Source organism: Myodes glareolus, chromosome 25 (genome assembly GCF_982192425.1).
Source record: "Myodes glareolus chromosome 25, mMyoGla1.1, whole genome shotgun sequence".
NCBI classification, from domain to species: domain Eukaryota; kingdom Metazoa; phylum Chordata; class Mammalia; order Rodentia; family Cricetidae; genus Myodes; species Myodes glareolus.
In genome coordinates, this window is record NC_142050.1 from 27,010,499 (window position 1) to 27,033,142 (window position 22,644).

At 47.2% G+C, this 22,644-nt stretch overlaps 2 protein-coding genes across 3 annotated transcripts; both read left to right on the forward strand.

The window, feature by feature from the left end:
* The first annotated feature begins 1,606 nt into the window (after positions 1-1,606).
* Positions 1,607-4,195, forward strand: Hilpda (hypoxia inducible lipid droplet associated). Of its 2 annotated transcripts, XM_085684013.2 has the most exons (3): positions 1,607-1,765; positions 2,337-2,403; positions 3,328-4,195. In XM_085684013.2, the coding sequence occupies exon 3, from the start codon at positions 3,384-3,386 to the stop codon at positions 3,576-3,578; it is 195 nt and encodes a 64-aa protein (XP_085540139.1). In that variant the 5' UTR covers positions 1,607-1,765; positions 2,337-2,403; positions 3,328-3,383; the 3' UTR covers positions 3,579-4,195. The 2 variants fall into 2 exon arrangements, with proteins under 2 accessions (XP_085540139.1, XP_048306985.1); XM_048451028.3 differs by lacking the exon at positions 2,337-2,403.
* Positions 4,196-12,458: 8,263 nt separating this feature from the next.
* Garin1a (golgi associated RAB2 interactor 1A) lies at positions 12,459-22,155 on the forward strand. Its single transcript, XM_048451030.3, has 5 exons — positions 12,459-12,741; positions 15,889-16,070; positions 18,218-18,467; positions 19,730-19,848; positions 21,825-22,155. Exons 1-5 carry the CDS (start codon positions 12,589-12,591, stop codon positions 22,012-22,014), a joined length of 894 nt encoding a protein of 297 aa, XP_048306987.3. The 5' UTR covers positions 12,459-12,588; the 3' UTR covers positions 22,015-22,155.
* Positions 22,156-22,644: the final 489 nt, after the last annotated feature.

Sequence of the window (22,644 nt, forward strand, 5' to 3'; positions counted from 1 at the left end):
AGTTCTTCTGTGTGTAGTCCTGCTATCCTGAAAGTCGTTGGCTCTGTAGACCAGGCGAGCCTTGAATTTAGAGATCAGCCTGCCCTTGCCCTGGTGTTTTGAGACAGTGTTGCTTATAACCTGGTACCCAACTCACTAGGTACTGGAAGACCTTGAATTTGTCCTGGTCCTCCTGCACCCACCTGCCAAATGCTGGGATTATGGGTGGTACTAGAATAAAAAGGTAAACACTCTACAGCCCCTATACTTACCTTTTCTTAACAACACACTGTGGAGACTCTGTGTGTGTGTGTGTGTGTGTGTGTGTGTGTGTGTGTGTGTGTGTGTGCAAACTGCCTTTTCTTTTCCTGGCTTATAGCAATCCTCGTATGAATGTCCCATGACTTATAGAACCAGCTTCTATTGTGGGCTTTCTCTGTCCTTCCTAACTGGATACAGTACTGTGGTAACTCCATTCTCCAGGGGTGGAAGCTTACCTGAGGGATAATTCCCAGAAGTGGAATTCTAGGTAAAGGGGCACAGACGCTATGCATAACGATGAACCAAAACTAATGTGGTTTGCTCAAGGAAAACTGATCCCACGGACCTCTGTCTGTCGGCCAGCACGTCTCTCTTCTTCCGGGCATCCCCGCCCTCTCTTCGACTGACTAGACATCCTGAAAAGTAGGGGAAAGGTCACGGCAAGAGTTTGCTTCCTCCCTTCAACTCTGGTTAGCTTAGAAGTGAGGGCTTTTCCCACACACAGAGTTGGTTCTTGCTCGGTACACTGACTCGCCGATCCTAGAGATCGGGGAGCCTCTCGATCCCTGCCTCCGATCCCAGTCCACTTCATCCTGAGAAGGCATAGGGCCACTCACAACTTTCCATGTGTGGATGTTCACTATTAGAACTGCCCTTAATTCTAGGCGCGCGCGCGGAGGTGGGGGGGGGTGTCTTTTCCCATTCTCGGCTTCCCCAGGAAATCTTTTATGAGATTCCCCTTTGGAGATAAAATGTCTGCATTGTTTTGATCGGGGCTGGCGGGTAAGGCAGATAGATCAGTTTCCAGGTCTGAAACCTGGACCATGACTTCCTCCCTCTCTAGTTCAAGCTGAAGGCACCTTTTAAAGCAAGTCGTTTATTTTAAATGAATGAAAACAAAAAGCATCTAGGAGTCCAATGCCCTCACTGGGGACCGGATCCACTGAGGGCAAAGTGATTTGTCCAAACGCCTTAATGCCAGAAGAATATTTCACTTTCACTCGGGAGGGTTCGAGGCCAGCCCGGGCTACACAATAAGAACCAGCTTTAAAAAAGAACCCATGCCGGGCCTTCTACACGCCCCCAAGTGGCGTCACTTCAAGAATGGTGACCGGGAGGGTTGTGAGAAGGCGCCTTTTGGATTCTGGTTTTCTAGAAGGCCGGCGGGGTTGATCCTCACGCCAGACCCATTCCGGACAGCAGTGAGTCATCCGCAAACCGCGTGCTTGCCGCGACCCTCTGCGGAAACCCCGATGACCAGGCTAGCTGATGCAGGGGCAGGGCGAGCAGCGGACGTGCCCCGGAGGAGCGTGCGTGCGGCTTCGGTACGCATGCGCGGCCCCCGGGGGCGGGAACTCGGCCATTGGTGGGCGGGGCTTCGAGGCGTCGTTTCTCTTGCTACTTCTTCGTATCCCGAGCAGTGCCTGCGTGGAGCTTCCACGCTGCGACTCCAAGGACCTTCCTCCTTGAGCCTGCAGGACCTGCTGTGACAGCGAGCAGCCGTCTCCTGACTCTTCCTCCTGAGGTAACTGGCCCAGGACCCTCCAGACCGGAGGTCGAGTCCTGGATCCCTAGTCCCACCGATCGGGCTGCCTGGGCTCTCTTTAGGACTGTGCCTTCAGAGCTTCCCTCGGCTCTCTTGGCCTGGCCCAGTCTGTGAACCCCTTGAGCCACCAGTGCTCGCCCATCATGTGTACCCCAAACGCCCTTCTCTTTTCCTTTCTAATGTCTCTATTGGAGTGTTGTGTCGTAGCTGCCCTTCGGAAGGCTGTGCTCTTGTCTGTAGGATGATCGCGTGGCCCAAAGTACCTTCCAGAATGCCTAAGCTACTTGAAAGCATTCAAGTATGCTTGGACAAATTAACTTGATTTAACTTTCAGTAATTTTGTGGTATATGTTTAGAATTTCGTGTATGCTAAGGCTTATACCGCTGGCTATGTTGCCAGCTCTAACGGTTTACTTGACAAGGCTTCACGATAGTAGCTTCTGATTCTCCCTGTAGCTGGGGCAGACCTTAAACATGCATTCCTTCCGCCTCAGCCTCCTTCGCAGCTGGGATTACAGGCCTTTGCCACCTATATCATTTATATTTATAGTGACGTTCAAGAAGTTTGCCATCAAATGTGTGATTGAGAAGAGACTACACAGATTGCCTTATCTAGGGTATGTTCTTTTCATTCCTGTGGTGCTCTAACATCCTGGGAAAGCTCTCTGTACCACTTGAGTTATAGTTTGAGCCTCTTTTTTATTTTTCCCAAGACAGTGTTTCTCTTTAGAATTCTCTCTGTAGACCAGGTTGGCCTTAGAGATCCGACTGCCTCTGCCTCCAGAGTGCTGGGGTTAAAGGCCTGTGGGACCACCACCTGGCGCCCAGGCTAGGTTTTAACTCACTGTGTAGCCCCAGGCATGCACCACTGACCACATCTAGCATTTTCTTTTGTATATTATGTATGGGCATTTTGCCTCCATGTTTTGTCTTTGTGTTTGCTATGCATCATGGTTGTATGGTGCCTGGAGAGGCCAGAGATGGTGTCAGATTCCCTGGGACTGGAGTTACAGATGATTGTGAGCTGCCATGTGGGTGCTGGCAGTTGAACCCCAGTCCTCTGCAAGATCGGCCAGTGCTAATGGCTGAGCCCCATCTCTCCATCATGATTCTCTTATAGTTTCCCTTATATAAAGGTAAATACCGGCACTGTAACATAGGGCTTGTACATTGCTCTTGGTAGGAATGGTCTTCAAGAGAAGTAAAGGTAGCTGAATGTGTCGACTGTACCTGTTATCCCAGCACTTGGGAGGCAAAGACAAGAGGATTGCTTCAAGTATGAGGCTAGCTTGGGCTACATAGCAGGATTCTGGAGGGAGTGAGAAGGAAAGACAAGCAGTTCTATGCAGTGTTCTTGAAATTGTTCCAGAGTGTGATTTGTTCTTCAGCCGTGGCGTTTGTCGTGCAAATATACTTGGAGATGCTGCTGTAAGCAAACATGCAGGCTCTCTGGCTGGCAGGGTCTTTCTTCCTCGAGTGAAAACAAGGATGTATACACATGCCCAGAGACTAGATTATGGACTCTTCCTCTCTCTTCACAGGATCTAGAAGCAGAAGGCAGCTCTACTCCCCTGCAAAGGAGCTGGGCATTGCAGCCATGAAGTACATGTTGAACCTCTATCTGCTGGGGGTCGTATTGACCCTGCTGTCCATCTTTGTTAGACTGATGGAGTCAGTCGAGGGCTTACTGGAGAGCCCAGTACCTGGGAGCCCCTGGGTCGCCAGAGGTCAGCTAGCCAACACGGAGCCTCCCAAAGGCCTTCCAGACCATCCATCTGGAGGAGTACAATAAAACCAAGCTGCAGCCGGACTTTGGCACATCAATTTCAGCATGTCCAACCAAGTGTTCCATTTCCGAAGCGGCAGCGTCGGTGTCTCCAAAGAACTGTTACTGGGCTTGGAAGGGCCTTTTTTGGATGTTGCTTACCCTGGAAAGGGGCCTATTTAATGTAGGAGTGTGAGTGGGTTGTCCGTCCCGCTATGGGATGGAATCTCACTCTCCCGTCGTTTGACGTAGGCTTTGCTGTCCTCTGCAGTGTGGCTCTCAGATGAGGGTGTACCGGCTTCAGCTGTTGGGAGAGTCAGGTTCTTTCAGCCCTCTGTCCTGAAGGACTCTTTTGGACCTAAGTATCTTCTCGTTGGTTTGATACTGAGTCTCTTCCATGAGAGCTGTTTGGACAGCAGTTAAGGGATTATGGGCTGGCTATAAAGTGAGAGAGGTTGGAATATCCAGCATCCAGGTCTCAGTTGTACATTAAGTTCTTCCTCCAGTGTAGTCCGCATGCGTTGTAAATAATGTCTAAAGAGGGCTGTGGGGTGATCAGACCCGCTCAGGGTGTGGGAGATCCAGCCACTGTGTGGCTTAAATGAATTTTTCTAATGTAATAAATGTGACTATATATGTTTCCACTATGTGTCATGTTGACATGTCTGCCCTGGAAATTAGTAAGGAAAAGTTTAGATCCTAGATCTTCAAGTAAACCTTGTCTATGTATGTATGTATGTATGTATGTATGTATGTATCATCTATCTATCTATGTATTTGTTTATGAGATGAGGTCTCACTGTGCAGCCCTGGCTATCCTGAAGGTCCCTGTGTAGACCAGGCTGTCCTTAGTGCTGGGATTAAAGGTGTGTGCCACGACCATGCCTGGCCATTTTTATTTTTGAGAGTCTCCTGTAGCTAAGGCTGGCCTTGATCTTCTTATCTACCTGCCTTTACCTTCTAAAGGATGGGATGGCTTATACTTAAACTTAGTGTTTTCAAATTTAGGAGCAAGAAAGTGCTCAGAGCTTTGTTTAGGAACTAAGCATTGGAGTATATGCTTACGATCCTTAGCACTTAGGAAGCTCAGGCAGGAGGATTGCTAAAAGTTCCAAGGACAGCCAAGGCTGCGTAGCAAGACTGAGCACAAACAAAAAATTTTGTTTAAACATATTTGGGGACAGGGCTTTTCAGGTTTGCCCTGTATCAGCCAGTTAGGTATTTGAGCATAGGCTATCACAATTGATCCTTCATAACCGCCTGCAGGGACTCAACCAGTTGTAGGTTGAGCTTTTGATTATTAGTGCTCAGGATTGAACACTAATTGAACAGGCTTTGTACGTACTAGTAAGCACTATACCGCTGAAACTAAATCAGCCCTGGAAATACTTTTTTATACTTACTTACTTTTAAATACATTTGTATTTTGCCTGCAGGTATGTCTGTGTGAGTGTCAGATCTTGGGGTTACAGACAGTGTTGAGTTGCATGTGGGTGCTGGGATTTTTGAACCTGGTTTTCTGGAAGAACAGTTAGTGCCCTTAACCGCCGAGCCATCTTTCCAGCCCCCCAAAATATTTTTTTTAAAATTATGCCCACGATGAACTATTTTTGCCCATGATCAGACATTTTTCATTTTTCCCTAAACAATAAAATAGAGCAGCAATATAGTACTTTTATATCATGTTAGGTACTGTAAGTAACTCAGGGGTAAGCGTATGTTAGGATATGCTTGACTCCTCTGCAGATAAAATGCCATTTTATGTAAGAGACTTGTCTTCAAGGCAGATTGTTGCATTAATTCCCCCAAGGACCATTTGGTCTTCTTGGGACTGATCCGTCTCTAAGAAAAATGCCCTGTCCTAGCCTTTCCTTGAGTCTAAAAGAGGACAAGCAATCCTCCAGTTCTTGGCGACTCGGTTCTCTTCATTGTCTTATGCATGCGGCTGTTTAACTCTGTTTGCTGTCAACCTAGGTCAGCTACTGTCTGCAACAGCCTGTGTTGTGAGAGCTCGCGAAGCGACCCAGACAGGCCTCGAATTTAAGATCCTTCCACCCAAGCCTCAAGGATCTGGGGTTTAGCTACCTTGCAGGCGGTGTTTCTGCCCTCACCCAGATCTGAGCTGCTTCACCTTTATAGAACAGCAGAAGAGCGTCTTTTGTTTTGTTTTGGAAGTCTCACCACTTAGCCCCATCTGGCCTAGAACTCTGTGTAGCTGAAGTGACCCAGACGCTTCTCATTCAGAGCCCCATCTGCCCCAAGTGCTGGGATTAAAGGCGGGTGGCATGGTGACAGGCAGAGAGGGTCCCTTCCCCCTTTCCGCCACTCCATCCCACGTGCTGCATGTGAAAGTGCTCACTTTGCCCCAAGCCACTTTATCTTTTCTCTCATCATTGTACGTACACTCTTTTATGAATTTGATTTCCTTTTGCCCCAAGAAAGGAATGGAACACAGCATCCTGTTCAGCCAGCCCTGCTTCCTGGGTGCTCTTAATTCAACTGACTGATAAAACTGGCATAGGAATTCATTTTATCTGTGCTGTGTGGAAGTCAGTGTATTGCCAAACTCCCCATTCTAGGTACATAGTGCATTTTTCTTAGCCAAAGGTTCAAGAAGCGATTTCTTTACTGGGTCTTGCTGTGTAGCCCAGGCTGGCCTCGAACTTGTGATTTCATTGCTGAGGTTTAAGATATGTTGTCACATCTGCTCTGGGCATATGGTAAGCTAGTCTTGACACTGATGAGGTTACAGTTGATTTCATTAGTGCAGTAGTGCCGTTGTGTTTGGAGGGATGGTGTGAGGTCTTAGCAGGTAAAACACTCGTCAAGAAGTAGGATGACCTGAGTTTGATCTCTGAAACCTACAGAGTGGAGAGAGAGAACTGATTCCCACAGGTTGTCCTCTGAAGTCCACACATATACTGTGGCATGCTGGCACCCCCCCCACACACAAAGAAATGTAAATGAAAAAAAAATGTTATTGGGGGTCTGGCAAGATAGCTCAGTGGGTAAAAGTTCTTGCTGCCTAGCCTGATGACCTGAATTTGACCCCCAGGATCCACATGGTGGAAGGTGAGAACCCACTCCTGTAAGTTGTTCTTTGATGTTCACAAATGTCCCCCCCCCAATAAACTAATAGTTGTACAAGTAAAAAATATAACTGGAAACCCAGCATGGTGGCACACACCTGCCCTCTATGTAAGCTAATGTCATACATATAGTGTTTGTTGGCTTTGTTTGTGTGCACACATGCACACTAATTTAGAGACAGGGTTTTGCTACATAGTCTGTAGTGACTTTGAACTCTTAGCAACCCTCTTGCCTTAGTCTCCTAATTGGTGGAATTACAGGGCTGTACCACCATGCCCAGCTAATTGCAATTCTTTTATCAGTCAAGGACATATTGACTGTCAATATGGTTGACAATAAGGTTATACAATAAGGTTATATTGTAGCCAGACCTGAGCTCCCATAAAGAAACAGTTGCCTAAACAGTGCTCCCCCTTCCTCTGGAGGGAGGTGCCCTCACCACTCTGGCTGGTTGGTAGTCCACAATCTCAGGATGTTGTGCCCCACCTCCATTCCTCCTCATCTGCCTGACCGCTGGTAGCTGGGCCTCCTCCTGTTACCATGTGTTAGATGTGTGGAAGCATGGCACACACAGCTCAGCCACACTGGGAGAGAAACTTGGACCACACTCAGAACTTGTTAAGTTTGAATTGTAGGTAAAATTTTTAATTTTTTTCCCTTTGAGGGAAGATGTAGTAAGAATAAGGGTGTCTTACTTAGAGAAATGCTCACCATCCTTAGCTGTCAGAGAAATGCAAATTAAAACAACTTTGAGATTCCATCTTACACCTGTCACAATGGCCAAGATGAAAAACACTGATGACAACTTGTGCTGGAGAGGTTGTGGGGTAAGGGAACACTTCTGCATTGCCGGTGGGAGTGCATATTGGTCCAGCTGCTTTGGAAATCAGTACAGTGATTTCTCAGAAAATTAGGAAATAATCTACCTCAAGATCCAGCAATACCGCTATTGGGTATATACCAAAGGATGTTCAATTATACCATAAGGACATGTGCTTAACTATGTTCATAGCAGCACTATTTGTAATAGCCAGAATCTGAAACAACCTAGATGCCCCTCAAGAATGGATAAAGAAAATGTCGTACATTTATACAATGGAGTACTACACATAAGTAAAAATGACATCTTGAAATGGATGGATCTAGAAAACATATTGCAGGCAAATAGATGGATCTAGAAAACATCATATTGAGTGAGGTAACCCAGACCCAGAAAGACAAATATAATATGTATTCACTCATAAGTGGCTTTTAGACATAAAGCAAAGAAAAAGCAGCCTACAGGTCACAACCCCAGGGAACCAAGACAACAAAGAGAATCTACAAAGGGAGGTGAAAAAGACAAGATCTGAGTAAATGGAGCATAAGGGTCACAGGAGAGGGCAGAAGGGGACAGGAAAGAAAGGGAGTGGAGGAAAAAAATGTAGCTCAACAAAAACAGTGAGAGAGAGAGAGAGAGAGAGAGAGAGAGAGAGAGAGAGAGAGAGAAGTTAGGGCCTAGGCACGTAGCTCAGCCAACAGAGTGCTGTCTAGTGTCCTAACTTCCTTTCTATTACTGTGATAAAGACCATAACCAAAAGCAACTTAGGGAGAAAGGACAGCTGGCAGTCCCCCATTGAGGGAAGCCATGGCAGAAGCTCGTGGCAGGAACCTGGAGCCAATTAACAAAAGCTATTCCTTTTTTCAGTACTGAGGACTATTTTTTCAGTACGGAGGAAGGGAGGGGAGTGGAAAAAAAATATATAGTTCAATAAAAACAACAAAACAAAACAAAAAGTAAGGGTGTCTTACCTGCAGGAGAGATGAGAGTTTGGTAATGGCCTACCAGGAAGGCTACTAGTGGTAGTCATTGTAGTCTCCAAATATTCCTGCATTCCTTTGTTTTGAGACACTCTCACTGTGTCTCAAATGGACTCAAAGGCACAGCAATCTTGCCTCAGCCTCGTGCGCTAGGATTACAAGTGAACGCTACCACTCCTGCCTCGAAGCTCACTCCTGACCCCTTGTGGTCGAGCGAGGTCATAGAACTAATTCTGAGTAGCTTTGGAACAGGTGAGGACTGAGTCCCAGCGTGGAAGCTCCCCCACCCCCACCCCCGCCAGCCCCCCTACCGTGCTTGGGGAACTAGGATTGGTCTGTACGGAACTTCTCCGTTGGTGTAAGCCCTGGAGGGATGATGCCACAGAGAAGAGCCCTGGAGAGAGGGAAACCAGCCTTTACTGTGCGAAGAGGTTGGGGGTAGGGGCGGCGTTGTTACAGCAACGTAGCCGCTGAGATGGACCACACATTGCATACAGCACCTCCGGAATTCTGACTCCGTCCTCACTGACCTCCTCCAATAGCGCATAAGACCCTAGAGGGGAAAGCAGGTTAAAACAAAAAAACAAACAACAACAACAACAAAACGCAGATGATAATTCTGTGACAGACATTTATATAAGACTGAGGCGCAGGAAGCTATTTGGAGGTAGGTGTTAATGAAGAGCCTCTTCTGATTTGTTTTCCCCTGTAGTTTCGTGTGTGTGATAAGTGAGTGAGTGAGTGTGTGTGTGTGTGTGTGTGTGTGTGTGCTTGTGTGGACACAGCCCACCCCATGTGGGGAGAGAACCATCTCACAAGGCAGCCTTGTCTATGTAGTTCAAGTAGGCCGTAAATGGTGATCCCGGCGCCTCTGCCGCATCTTGAGTAGTGGGGTTACAAGCGTGCACTGGGACCAGCTAAAATGAAGGGAGTTGGGGGCCTGCTGAGTTTGGGAAGTACGTCTCGACGGTAGGAACACGTGATGTGGCGAGGGGCTAAGGTGCAGAAAACTCTAGCAAGTTTTAAATGTTTACTGGCGGTCTGGGCTCTATTGCCATCTAGTGGACGCTGAGGAGAAAGGGATTGTTGCACCCTATTCAATAGAAAGGGAAGGAAGGGGGCGGGTAGAAGGAAGGAGGAAAAAACCATTTTCAAATTAATCTTATCAGTTCTGTAAAACTTCAACCTTTAGAACAGCGTGTGGTCAGTTATGAATAGACAGGTCAAATAAACTCAGTGTCATGCTTGGCCTGACAAGCTGACTACCTAAACTCTGATCCCAGAGCACATATAAAAGCCCATAGCAGGATAGCGCGAGCTTCCGTGATGCCAAGGACCAGGAGAGCTGAAAGAAGCTTGCTGGTCTGCCTGACCTGGGGTACACAGTGCACAGAGGCCTGGTCTCACGGTGAAAGGTAAGGGTCAATACCTGAGGGCTGTCCTCTGAGCTACACAGATCCCATGCTCACGGCTACACCCCACATAGGAAAACACACACAGATACACTCACTTGTCGCACACTCAAAACCACAGAAAGGAATAAAAGAACAGGGCAAAGAAAGGAAGACAGAGGAAATAAAGGGGGAAAAAAGATGGCTGAAGTTGGGTCATAAGAGTTTTCATTGCAGCAAAGGTGCCGCTGACCAGGCTGGCCTTGGACTCACAGAGATCCACCTGTCTCTGCCTCCGAAGTGCTGGGACTAAAGGTGTGCGTCACCACCACCCGGCTTAGTTCTTTTATTTCTATAGAACCTTCCAGTGCACTCTATAATTTTTTCTTTCTCTCTGAATCCCATCGCAAAAAGTTTTGGGGGCCAGAAGTAGTGGTGCACATTTTTAATCCCAGCATTCAAAAGAGGCAGGCAGATCTCTGTGAGTTCGAAGCCAGGCTGGCCTACATAGTGAATTACAGGACAGCTAAGGCCACACAGTAAGACCCTATCTTAAACAAACAGAAATGGAAGTAAATAAATAGTAAGAGTCTGCCTCTGTGGTTGAATACTCACCTCGCAAGTGCAAGGCTCCAAGTATAGTCCTCAGTACTGGAGGAAAAAAAACAGCTCTTGTTAATTGATGTATCCCAAGCACCCAGAATACTGCCTAGCACATAGTAGGTACTTAATAAATATTTATTACATGAACAAATCTCACCTTAGTGATGAAAAGATATAAATATGATGGTCACTTTAGCTTTATGAAAATATAAAAATTTGTGTGTGTGTGTGTGTGTGTGTGTTGTGAGCGTCTTGAAACTGAATCCACGAATGTAGTATGTTTCTCTTCCTGTGGTCAAGAGGGAATTGTGTGTCTCTTCATGACTAGTAGCATTTCTTTCTCTTTTCTTTCTTTCTGCTGCAGAAAGGCGTAGTTTGTTATAGGAACAGAAAGGAGAGGGGATAGGTGTGCCAGGCTGAGGAGCGAGAAAAGAGAGAAGGGCTGACGTGTGGTACCATGACCTTTTCTGGGTCTGTAACACGGTACCCACCTCGCCCTAAGTGCGTGGGAGCTGGCTTTTCAGAGCACGTTCTGTTGGCTGAAAGGAGCTCAGGTACACTGAGTGCTGCCTGTCTGGTTCGGTTTTCGTTCTGAGACTGAGGCTCACTCTGTAGTACAAGCTGCCCTCAAATAAGCAACCCAGGCTAGCCACAGACTCATGGCCATCCTCCTGTCTGAGATTCCTAGGTGCTGGGATTACAGGAGTGAGTCGCCGCTCCACAATCAACTGTTAAAACTCATATCTTTGGACAAGTTGTTTTCATTTTACTAATTCCTAACACACCCAATCTAAACATTTTACAATTGCTTTGATGATGCATTATTTTAAAATGTGTTTATTGTCCATGTGTGGTGGCATATGCCTTTAGTTCAAGCATTTGGGAGGCAGAGGTAGGCGGCTCTTTGAGTCTGAAGCCAGCCTGATCTACACACTCAATTCCAGGGCAGCCAGGGCTGTATATTGAGAGCCTGTGCCAATACTATAATGAAAAGAAAAGGACCGGTGTTTATTTATGAAATACTTTGAAATCCATGTCACCCAAAAAAAGTTTTTCTGGGGTTTACTTCAGCAATATGGTTGAAAAGAAAGAGACCAGTATGGGCCCTGATGGATTCGTGAAATGATCTGTATATTTTACTAAAGTTTTCTGAATGAGATCTAAGCCGGCCTCAAACCCCTGGTTGGAGCAGTCCTCCTGCCTCAGCTTCCCAAGTACCTGACACTGCAGGGACACATGTCCCACCCAGTTCTTTGGGTGGCTCATTCCGAGCTGGCTTCAGCAGACACACCATCAAGTCATTGCTTCCTCCTTTGTTCACACTTTATAAACAAGTAACAGCCTGGTTGTTATTTTTTAAAATCTCATTTTTCCCCGTAAGATGGGGTAAAGAAAATTAATTCCCTTTCCTCCATCCCATTATCCTGGGTAGATCAGAGTCTGGCTTTTTTTTTTTTTTTTCATCACATTTAGTTGTTTTTAGTGTGTGTGTGTGTGTGTGTGTGTGTGTGTGTGTGTGTGAACATCTGCACAAAGCTGCATATGGAAGCCAGAGGACGACCTGAGGAATCAGTTGTTCTTCCCTTTTGTCCTGCGGATCTCAGGGATCACATGCTGATCCTCAGGCTGGGCTGCAAGCCCTTCTACCTGCTGAGCCGTCCTGCAGGTCCCCTGACTTTAGGTAAACAATTTGAACTTACAGAGAGCTTTTGTGCGAGGCCTCCAGTGATGAGAGAGGATCCAAGCCTGTGACTTCCCCAGAGACCTATCCCCAGTTTATCTGAAAGGCTCGCTGTCTTGGTAAAGGCTTGGTGTATGCTTGGGAAGGTCATTCTCCCCCTGCTCGGGGCAAGGGCAAATGTGTAGAATCTGGGACTTTTCTTCTGGTTTGCAGTCAGCGCACACTCTTAGACATCCTCCTCCGGTCCTCCTCTCTCTTCCCTGTTGTTAGCCATCGCATGCCCTGATGTCATTGCTGCCATTGTGAGCTGACAGGCCCTCCCAGCTCTGGTGGACATGATCAACCATAAGCAAGCGGGGGAACTGGAGCTGGGGAGGTGGGGGGGAGCAGTGGTCCCAACAACACCTTGGAGTTGGGCTGGGTCTGTGTGGAGCCCCAGAGATGTTCCCCAGCCCATTCTCTTTAAGAACCAATGAGTACAATTAGGGGCCTCCCTCCTGTGGTCATGGACCCGGGCCCTGGAGTGGAACTTGGAGTAGAAGATGGCCTTCTCTGTCAACTCATTCATTCTCCAGAATTCAACTTGTTCTCTGACTCAGTGGTGTTTGAAAGCACATTCATCCAGGTACCTCCTGCATCCCAGGGATGAGTCCTGAAGGTGGGGGACACCAGAGGGAACCAAAGGGTCTAGGTCCCAAAATCACCTCCCTTTGTGACTGTAGTGTGAGGAACACCCTTCAGACGTCCTGCAAAGAGTTAAGTAGTGGTTTGGTACAAGAAAGAACGTTGTTTGTTTGTTTGGCTTTTTTTGTTGTTGTTCATTTGTTTTGAGATGTGTCTTACCTGTAGCCTTGGCTGGCCTGGAGCTATGTAGACCAGGCTGGCCTCAAACACATAGAGATCCTCTAGCCTCTGCCTCTTGAGTTCTGGAATTAAAGGTATGTGTTACTACACTCATCTGAAGCATCTTTTTAAAAGGGTTTGTTTATTTATTTGTTTGTTTTAAAGATTTATTTAATTTTAAATTGTGTCTATCTGTACACACGAGTGCAGTGCCCTGGGAGGCCAGAAGAGGGCATCAGATCCCCTGGAGCTGGAGTTACAGGTGATTGTAAACTGCATGATTGGGGTGCTGGGAACTGAGCTCCAGATTCTCTGTAAGAGCTGTAAACACTCCTCGTGGTCCAGCTGTTTCTTTAGCCCTGAAAGGAGCCTCATGGTGTACAAGGAGCTCCATTCAACCATGATCAGCGGTAACTGTCTAAGCAAGCTCTATCCAAGACCATTTGGACCAGAAATGCATGATTACAGACACCCAGGGCATTCCCTCTGGACTTTGGCGGTTGAAAACGGTGCGCCAGACAGCAGGGGTCCCACAGCCACTCTTTGCGGGTATTGCTGAGGTTCTGGTAGGGAACGAGCAGGCAGAGGGACTTGGAAGTACCCAAGTTAAGGTGGAGAGACTGGGCAGAATCAAGGCTCTGACGTCAGGACCCACAAAATGAGCCAGGGAGCCGTAGGGAAGATGGTGGGAACCTTTCCAGGTGGGTCTAGGAATTAACTGTGAGACTCACAGCCATGAGCTACTTCCCACCATGGTCCCAGTTTGGGAAAACTATGTTCAGGGTTCCTGGTACCCCATTTTCCTGTGCTGCCCCACCTGTATTCCTGGGAGATGAGCTAGCAAGCCTGGGGTGAGAGAGCAGTAATGTGGGATCCAGACCTTTGCAGTTCCTAGTCATCCCTCTTAAGTGTGGTGTCTTGGCAGTGGACTTGTCCTCTTACTTTGTTCTATATGACCTAATATTGGCACTGCTGAGAGCCTCTGAATGGGCCCTGCCTTTACTTAGAATGATTCACTCCTCAGTTGGATCCACTTCTTCCTCTCTCCTCTGTTCTCTATATCACTGCTACCCTATGGCCTCCCCAAAGCAGGACTGATGTAGGAGAGTCTTCTATCTATCTGTTGCTTTCATTGGTTAATTAATAAAGAAAACTGCCTGGCCTGATAGGTCAGAACATAGATAGACGGGGAAGACAGAACTAAATTCTGGGAGGAAGAAAGCAGAGGCAGAGAGCTGCCTGCCATAAAGCTGCCAGGTCAGACATGCTGAATCTTTCCCGGTAAGCCACGACCTCGTGGTGCTATACAAATTATTAGAAATGGGTTGAATCAATATGTGAGAGTTAGCCAATAAGAGGCTGAAGGTAACGGGCCAGGCAGTGTTTAAAAGAATACAGTTTCCGTGTAATTATTTTGGGGGTAAGCTAGCCGGGATCCAGGCGGGAAAGCAGCCCACTCCTTCCTTTTACACAGGACTAGTTCCCAGCATTTATTGGCACTTACTCTCAGTGGGTACTGTCTTCTGTTTTGCAAGGACTACAAATTCTATTTCATAGCATGGGCTCTCAGAGATGTCACTTCTTTTTCTCTCCCTAAAATCAGATTTGTTTTGTTTTTGCTTGTTTGTTTTTGTTTTTCTGAGACAGCGTTTCTCTGTGTAGCCCTGGCTGTCCTGGAACTTGCTCTATAGACCAGGCTGGTCTTGAACTCACAGAGATCCACCTGTCCCGCCTCCTGAGTGCTGGGATTGAAAGCATATGTTACCACTGCCTGGCCAGAATTCATTTTTCTTGAAGCATTACTTAGACTGGTAGGAATCAATTTCCACCCTCCTAGGGGTTTCTCTTCGTCTCCAGTTCCCATGTGGGATGTAGAGTTGCCAGAGCTGGCTAGGACACTGGGAGAAGGCCGCTGGTCTTGGAAACACGGGTGTCTCCACGTTACTGATGGCTCCTTTAAAGGTCACAGCTTCTGCGCACTTCTAGGGTGAGCTGAGCCAATGCCCCTGTGCAGGTGGTTCACTGCCCCTGCCCTGCCCCTGCCCCCACATATTTTGGGAAGCAGAGGAAGTTCTTCTGATGTTTGAGGCCCTGCAATAAGCTGCCCTCTCTTGTCTGAGGGAAGTTCTTCAGCCTCCTCCACTTGAGCTTCCTGGGTCTTTCCCACTCTACTCTCTTTCTCCTGTAGAACTTTCTTCCCTTACAGGTCATTAGAAAGCTGTGCTAGCCGGGTGGTGGTGGCGCATGCCTTTAATCCCAGTACTTGGGAGGCAGAGGCAGGCGGATCTCTGAGTTCGAGGCCAGCCAGGTCTACAAGAGCTAGTTCCAGGACAGCTAGAGCTGTTACATAGAGAAACCCTGTCTTGAAAAACCAAAAAGGAAGAAAGAGAGAGAGAGAGAGAGAGAGAGAGAGAGAGAGAGAGAGAAGAAGAAGAAGAAGAAGAAGAAGAAGAAGAAGAAGAAGAAGAAGAAGAAGAAGAAGAAGAAGAAGAAGAAGAAAGCAAGCTAACAAGCTATGCTGGTTTCTCTGACCCAGGGACGGAAGTGTAAAATTTTCAATGCCACTCAGCTTTTTTTCTTACTGAACATCTTTCTGTTTGTCGTTCTGAGACAGGGTCTCATGTACCCCAGGCTGCTTTCTAACTCCGTATGAAACCAAGGACCTTGAAGTGCTGATTCACCTGCCTCAATTCCCAAGTGACCAGTGTATCTTTTCAAACTTAGATGTGTTTCTGGACACAAAGCAGTACTACACAGGGTTGTTGTGGTCCACAGACTATGTCTGGGGAGACCAATGAAAGGGACCAGTGGCAGGTAACGGTCTAGTTCACCAAGCCAAAGTGGCCCTGTCTGGGATCTATGTCCTTCCACCCCTTGCCTCCTTGCCTGCTCTCACTCTCTGACCCGTGTGTCTGGGCTTGGCTTCCAGGTCACTAAGCAAGGAAACTGGATGGACGCCTACGAAAAATCTGCCACTATGATAATCGGGGTAACCTCGTCAGTGCCCTCCTTGCCACTCCCCAACGTCCTCCTAATGGCCAACGTCACCTGGCCTCACGGTCCGTTTTCCACCTGTAGCACACCTGGTGCCCCTGTCATCACTCTCAGCAGGTAAAGGCTGGAGAGAGGGGACGGGGCTGTGGGATGATTGACAGGTATATGCATACTGTGCAGGTGGGCTTCAGATCAGAAGAAAATGCAATGCTCTTCATAAGTTCTGTGGAGTCATCCACCTGTTGATGAGATGCATGTTTACTTAGTGTCCTTTTGCAGCAAGTGCATTGCAGAGCTGCGGAGTAGGGGTGCAGCTCCTGTTTCCAGTGTCTGAGGGTCTTGGCTTCATTTTATTTTATTTTTTGGGTTTTTTTGTTTGTTTTAGATGGGGTCTCCCTATGTAACCCTGGCTTGCCTAGAACTCATGATATAGACCAGGTTTTCCTAAAATTCGGAGAGTGCCAGCCTTGGCTTCCTTGTGTTTTGCCAGTGTAGATGTAGGGGTTTTCAAAAAGAAGACTGAGATTTTCTTTTTAAAGACAAGAGATAATGAAATGTTTGCTTTTGTTTTTCTTCTCTCTCTCTCTCTCTCTCTCTCTCTCTGTCTGTGTGTGTGTGTGTGTGTGTGTGTGTGTGTGTGTGTGTGTGTAACTTTTAGGAGCTGCTTCTCTCCTGCTATGTGAGTTTTGGGAATTGATTTCATGTCATTGGAGTTAATAACCAGCACCTTTACCCTCAGAGCCATCTCACCAGCCCAAAGATGGAGATATTCAAATCAAATCGGGCTATGAGATGTTGAGGTTGAAAAAAAGATTTTCAAATCCCAGAATGGTGAGCCTGTCTCAGAAAAAGGTGGGGGGGCATAGGGAGAGAGGACTCAGAGGAGAAGGGGCTCGCTGCTCTTCCTGAAGTCCTGAGTTCAGTTCCCAGCAGCTATGTTAGACAGCTTACAACCACCTGCAGGATACCTACATATATGTGGCATTCACACACACACACACACACACACACACACACACACACACACACACTAAACCTTAAAGAAAAGAAAAAGGAAAACCATAGTTGAGTTGGCAGAGTGTATGTCTGGCACACACAAAGCCCTAGGTTTGACCCCCAGCACTGAATAACCTGAGCATAGTGATACAAACCTTTCATCCCAGAACTCAGGAGATGAGGACAGGGCATCACAGAAAAGAACAGAAAAACATAAAACCTCAATAATATATAGAGACATCCACCTTTCTCACTTATTTGATTCCAGGAATCAAAGCTGGAAGGAAAGGCTTAGAAATTAAGAAATCTTTGTTCTATTTCCCTCTTACGAAGATTTCATTGTAAACTAATCTTGAGATTTTTAAATTCGGGTTCTGTTTTTCTGAGACATGGTCTCCTGTAGTCAATGCTTGCCTCACACTGGGTGGCTGAGGGTGACTTTAAACGCCTAATCCTCCTGCCTTAGCCTCCCAAGTGCAAGGGTGACCACTGTGCCCAACTCACTGTGCGTGTACGTGCATGCATACATGTGTGCGTGCATGCGTGCATGTGTGTGTGTGTGTGTGCGTGTGTGCACGTGTGTGTGATGTTGGATAGATACAAGCATGTTTATGTTTGTGTCAGGGTGCAAGGCCAGAGGACGTGTTGGATGTCCTGCTCTGTCATATTCTGCTGTACTCCCATACCGTGGTCTCTCACTGAAGTTGTGGCTCACTGGCTTGGCTAGGCTGGCTGGCCGTGACCTCCCAGGATCCACCTCTTTCTAATCCTGAGGCGATAGGCCCACATGACAATGTCTGCATTTTTTTCTTTTAAACATGAGTGCTGGGGATTCAAACTCAGTCCTCGATGCTTGCACAGCAAAATGCTTTTTTTTTTTAAATCTTCTGAGTCACCTCTTCCCTCACTCACCAAACTTTTCCAAGCCTCTGTTACAAATGCATACTTTGTGATGTTTATCTTTCCCTCAAGAAAGGGTTTTATGAGAACTGAGACAGCGTGCACCAGTAACAGTAGTGGTGACTGATGTGGGCAGATTATTTTTACTTAATATTTTTTGAGACAAAGTCCCGTAGCTCAGGCCCTCAGTTCCCAGGTAGCAGGATTTAGGCATACACTCACTGTCATGCAAAGTCTTTCCTAAGGGACAAAGAGCAGGCAAACGATCAGAGGGGAATCAGCCCCCACCCTTTGAGCAGCTCTGTTCGGCCAGCGCCCTCCAGGCAGTGGGGGAGGTGCCAACACACAAACTTCCTGATCATGCCCAGGATCCTTCCCCTGAAGTATGTGGAGCTGCAGATCTATGACTACACCCAGCGCATCCTTCGGGTTAGGACGGTGACTGAGAAGATCTACTACCTGAGGCTCCACGAGAAACATCCACAGGCTGTGTTTCAGTTCTGGATCCGCTTGGTAAAAATTTTGCAGAAAGGTCTGTCTATCACCACCAAAGACCCGAGGATCCAGTTCACCCACTGCCTGGTGCCCAAGATACCCAACTCCTCCATTGAAACAACAGTAAGTGCGGAGGCCCCCCAGCGTCTGCAGAAAAGTAAACAGAGGCGTGTTTCCATGTACCTACTCCTGCACATAGAATGCTCACACATGCAAATGGACACTTGGCCTTTCATATATGCAAGTCCCTCATCCACGAATCCACTCAACACCTTGGATCAGAAATATTCAGGAGGAGATATTGTGCCCTTGCCGTGGTTCCCTGAACAATACAGGAGAGCAGCTACTTGCATAGCACTGTGTTATGCGAGGCATGTGCCAAAGCTCCGTCTTTGGAATAAGGAACTTGAGTATAGTAGATTTGGATGTTGGATGGTAGATCCTGGAACCGATCCCCGTGGATTTTAGGGACAAGAATGTATGTTACTGAATGCAATGCCATCGACATTTTAAAGCATTATATCCTTTCATGGGCCCTTCCCCTCATTTAGACATCACTTGCTGACCACAGTAGAATATATCTGAATGACTCCTAAAATGAAAATTACTTTTTGATAAATATGAACATAGTTACATATGTCTTGATAGACTTATTCTTTCTGCTTTTTTGTAAAGATGGGATCCCGCTACATAGCCCAGGCTGGCCTCAAACTCAAGATCTCCCTGCCTCAGCTCCTACAGCTTCCCCTCCTGTTGTGGGTAGATGCAGGGCCTCCCGCATACTCGATGCTAGACAAGTGTTCTGCTTGCTCTACCATCGAGCTATTGTCTTTTTGTATTTACTCATCATTTACTTATTTAGTGTGTGTGTGCTATTGTTGGCACAGGTCTCCCTTTATAGCTTAGGCGGGGCTGGAATTCACAGTGTAGCCCAGGCTGCCCTCACGCTTCCGGCTAGCCTCCTGTCGCAGCCTCCTGAGTTGCTAGGGTTGCACGTACACACCACTACACTGAGCTCCCTTGGGGTGTGAGGACTTCCCTGCCCAGTGAAGAAGTGCTGGTGCAAAGTCTGGCAGATGATTGCTCAGAATATAAATTCTTAAAGCTGATTTCACCAAGGTGTATGTTTGGTGTTTTGATAATCAATCACCTTGGATCAGCTGCTCTAAGGTCCACTTTGTGCCCTCTGGAGAGTGTAGCCTCCACAGCACACCAGAGAAAGTGTGCTGTTGCCAGAGGCCCCCGTCCCTGGCCTGGCAATATTGTGAATTAATGCTTATAGGCCTGAAACTGAAGTCAGTCACAGACTCCTTCAAGGCCCTGCCAGGGAGAGCATGGATGCTCCCATAGCAGTAGGACCCTCTGACTTGGATTTCCCCACACAGCCTGAAAGCAGCGTGCCGACATCCTCCCAGCCCAGTGAGACTGTAATGCTGCTGGCGGCTGAGCGGACCAGCGGCAGTCTCTTAGGGCTCTCAAAAAGACACCAACTCACCGGAGACAGGTGAGTCCTGTGTTGTTAGCTCCAGTATCCCTCGCCCTAGCCTGGATTCATGGGGCCTACAACACTCTCTATCCAGCCAGCTCTAGTTCTTATTCTAGTCGGCCACACAACGTTGTCCCCAAGCTTGTGCTTGAAAGCAGGTTCTGTTGGCACCCAGGCATCTGAATGCTCATTCCAGGGATAAACTCCACTGTTTTCAAATGGCAGATGCACAATAGAAGTGAAAAATGAGTAAATTAATTCCAAGAAATGTGAGTTAGTAAATGAGTCAGTTTGCTACTGACTTGCTAATCCCAAAGGCCCCTTGGGAGAGCCTCTCCTTTGTCCTCTCTACCTCTGGTGTAAAATGGGCAGTGAGTGACCAAAGGCTCCTCGTAGCTCCAAGTTTCAACTAATTCCCTTACAAAGCAGCCACAGATTGAACCCCTACATGCAGGACAAATATAACTCATACGCTACCATCAGCACATAATTTGTTTTATATTTTAATTTGTGATTTTTCCCCCCTGGGGGGAGTATTTTTGTTGCATGGCTTTAAAAGCTGCTTCTCTGGACAGTCCCTACAGAACATGGTGCCCTTTTAGAAAAGAAAATCTGGTTCTTTCAGATTGCAAAAACAGCCTCACTTTGGAAGTTAACATGTCTGATACCTTAGACTACCTTCTTGATGCCCTCAACCTGGTCCCACTCTCTCTTCTCCTCCTCTGCTCTCCTCTCCCCTCCCCCATGAGCTTCTTATTGCCCCGATGGCCTCAGACTCACTATATAGCCAAGGGTAACCTCAAACTCCTGATCCCCCTGCCTCCACGTCCCAAGTGCTAGGGTTTGAACCCAGGTCTTCATGTATACCAGTCAAAGACAACCCATGGAGCTACATCCCCAGTCCTGGCCCCTTGGTTTTGTTTGCATGTTTGACTCAGGGTTTCACTCTATAGCTCTGAATCGACTTGAACTTGCTGTAATCCTCCTGCCTCGGCCTCCAAAAAAAATTTCTTTCTTTGGAGCCAACGTGATGGCTCATTGGTTCAGAGCACTGGCTGCTCTTCCAGAGAATTCAGGCTTAATTCGCAACAACCACGTGGCAGCTCACAACCGTCTATAAGTCTAGTTTCAAGGAATCTAACACACTTTTCTGGCCTCCTCAGGTACCAGGCACACAAGTGGTGAACAAACATACATGAAAACAAAACCCCCAAGCAGGGTCATCAACTTCTCTTTCCATTTCCTCATGATTTAAGTTGATTTTTCCTCTTAGGAGCTTTCTTGGGTTATTTTGTTGTTTGGAGTTTCTGTTTCAGTTTTGTTCTAAGACAGATGATCTTGAACTACTGATCCCTCCTGCTTCTACTTTCCAAGTGCAGGACTACCGGAGTATATCGCACCCCTCTGTATTGTTTCGGGTTTTTGTTTGTTGGCTTGTTTTTGAGACAGCGTCTCACTGTTTAACTCTTGGGTAGCTTGGGACTCACTCTGTAGACCAGGTTAGCTTTGAACTCACAAAGATCTGCTTACCTCTGCCTCTTCAGTACGGGGATTAAAGTTGTGGCCCACCAGGCCCTGCGGAGTTTGTTTTTATTTATTTCCTTTTTTCTGGGACAAAGTCTTACTGTGTAACTCGGGCTGGCCTCTGGCAGAGAAGAAGAATGCGCTCTTACTGAATCTATCTCCATCCTTTAAAAAACAGTTTATTTAAGCAGATTTTTTTTTTTATGTGTATGGGTGTTTTGCCCGTAGAGTGTTTTGCCTGTAGAGCCTGGGGGGACCAGAAGAGGACATCAGACCCCCTAGAGCTGGAGCCATAGACAATTGTAAGGTGCCATACAGATACTGGGAGCCAAACTTAAGTCCTCTGAAAACGTACGTAGCGGGTGCTTTTTACTGCTGAGGTCTTTGTTCCCGCCCGTAAGTGGAGTCTAACGCTGTTTTCTTTCCTCTCTGTTGTTTTCTATGACCTGGGGCTCTCTGGACTCCCACAGACAAACTGATACTACCATAGAAATCGACAGCTCCAACAGCTACAAGACACCCCCGCTGGTGGCATCTTCAGTTAATATGCCCATGAGAGCTACTTTGACCCACAGCCTCTGGGAACAAGAGAACCCAAACGAGAGCTTCCTACAGGTTCCTGTAGCCAGCTCCTTAGGAGAGAACTTTTTGGGACCCTAACACCTGACCAGAATGTGTGTCAGCCAGCCCTGCCTCGTCTAATGCTGCGTCCCACAGTGGACCAAGTAACCACGGGAGAGATGAGATGGTGCTTATGCCAAGACGCTCCTCTACGTCCACCAATAAACCTCCAATGGAGTCCTTGTTGTTGCAGGTTGTGTTTTGGCTGGGGAGGGACAGAAGCATGGGGGCAGCTGGCTCAGGGCTGACTGGAAATCACCGCTCACTACTCAGAAAAATAAATACGAAGTAAGCTCTGACCTGCCAAGTCCAAAGCATCTAGACCAACCAGTGGTGCAGGAGAAATATCTGTATTCTGTCAATCATGTATTTTAATAAAATGCTGATTGGCCAGGCAGGAAGTAGAGGCGGGACAATGAGAACAGGAGAAGGCTAGGAAGGAGGAAGCCCATTCCTCCATTCCTGCCCAGACCACAGAGAAGCAAGATGTAACCTGCCCTGCTGGAAAAGGTACTGAGCCACATGGCTAATACAGACAAGAATTAAGGGTTACCATAAGATGTAAGAATTAGTTAATAAGAAGACTGAGCTAATGGGCCAATCAGTTTATAATCTTATGGAGTCCTGTGTGTGATTTTCTTTGGGGCTTGCTGGCTGTGGGGTACCGGG

Coding starts and splice junctions, on each gene's coding strand:
- Hilpda (XM_085684013.2), top strand. CDS start 3,384: ATGAAGTACATGTTGAACCTCTATCTGCTGGGGGTCGTATTGACCCTG.
- Garin1a (XM_048451030.3), top strand. CDS start 12,589: ATGAGTACAATTAGGGGCCTCCCTCCTGTGGTCATGGACCCGGGCCCT. Junction 18,468..19,729: donor ACTCCTCCATTGAAACAACA/GTAAGTGCGGAG, acceptor TTCCCCACACAG/CCTGAAAGCAGCGTGCCGAC. Junction 19,849..21,824: donor CACCAACTCACCGGAGACAG/GTGAGTCCTGTG, acceptor GGACTCCCACAG/ACAAACTGATACTACCATAG.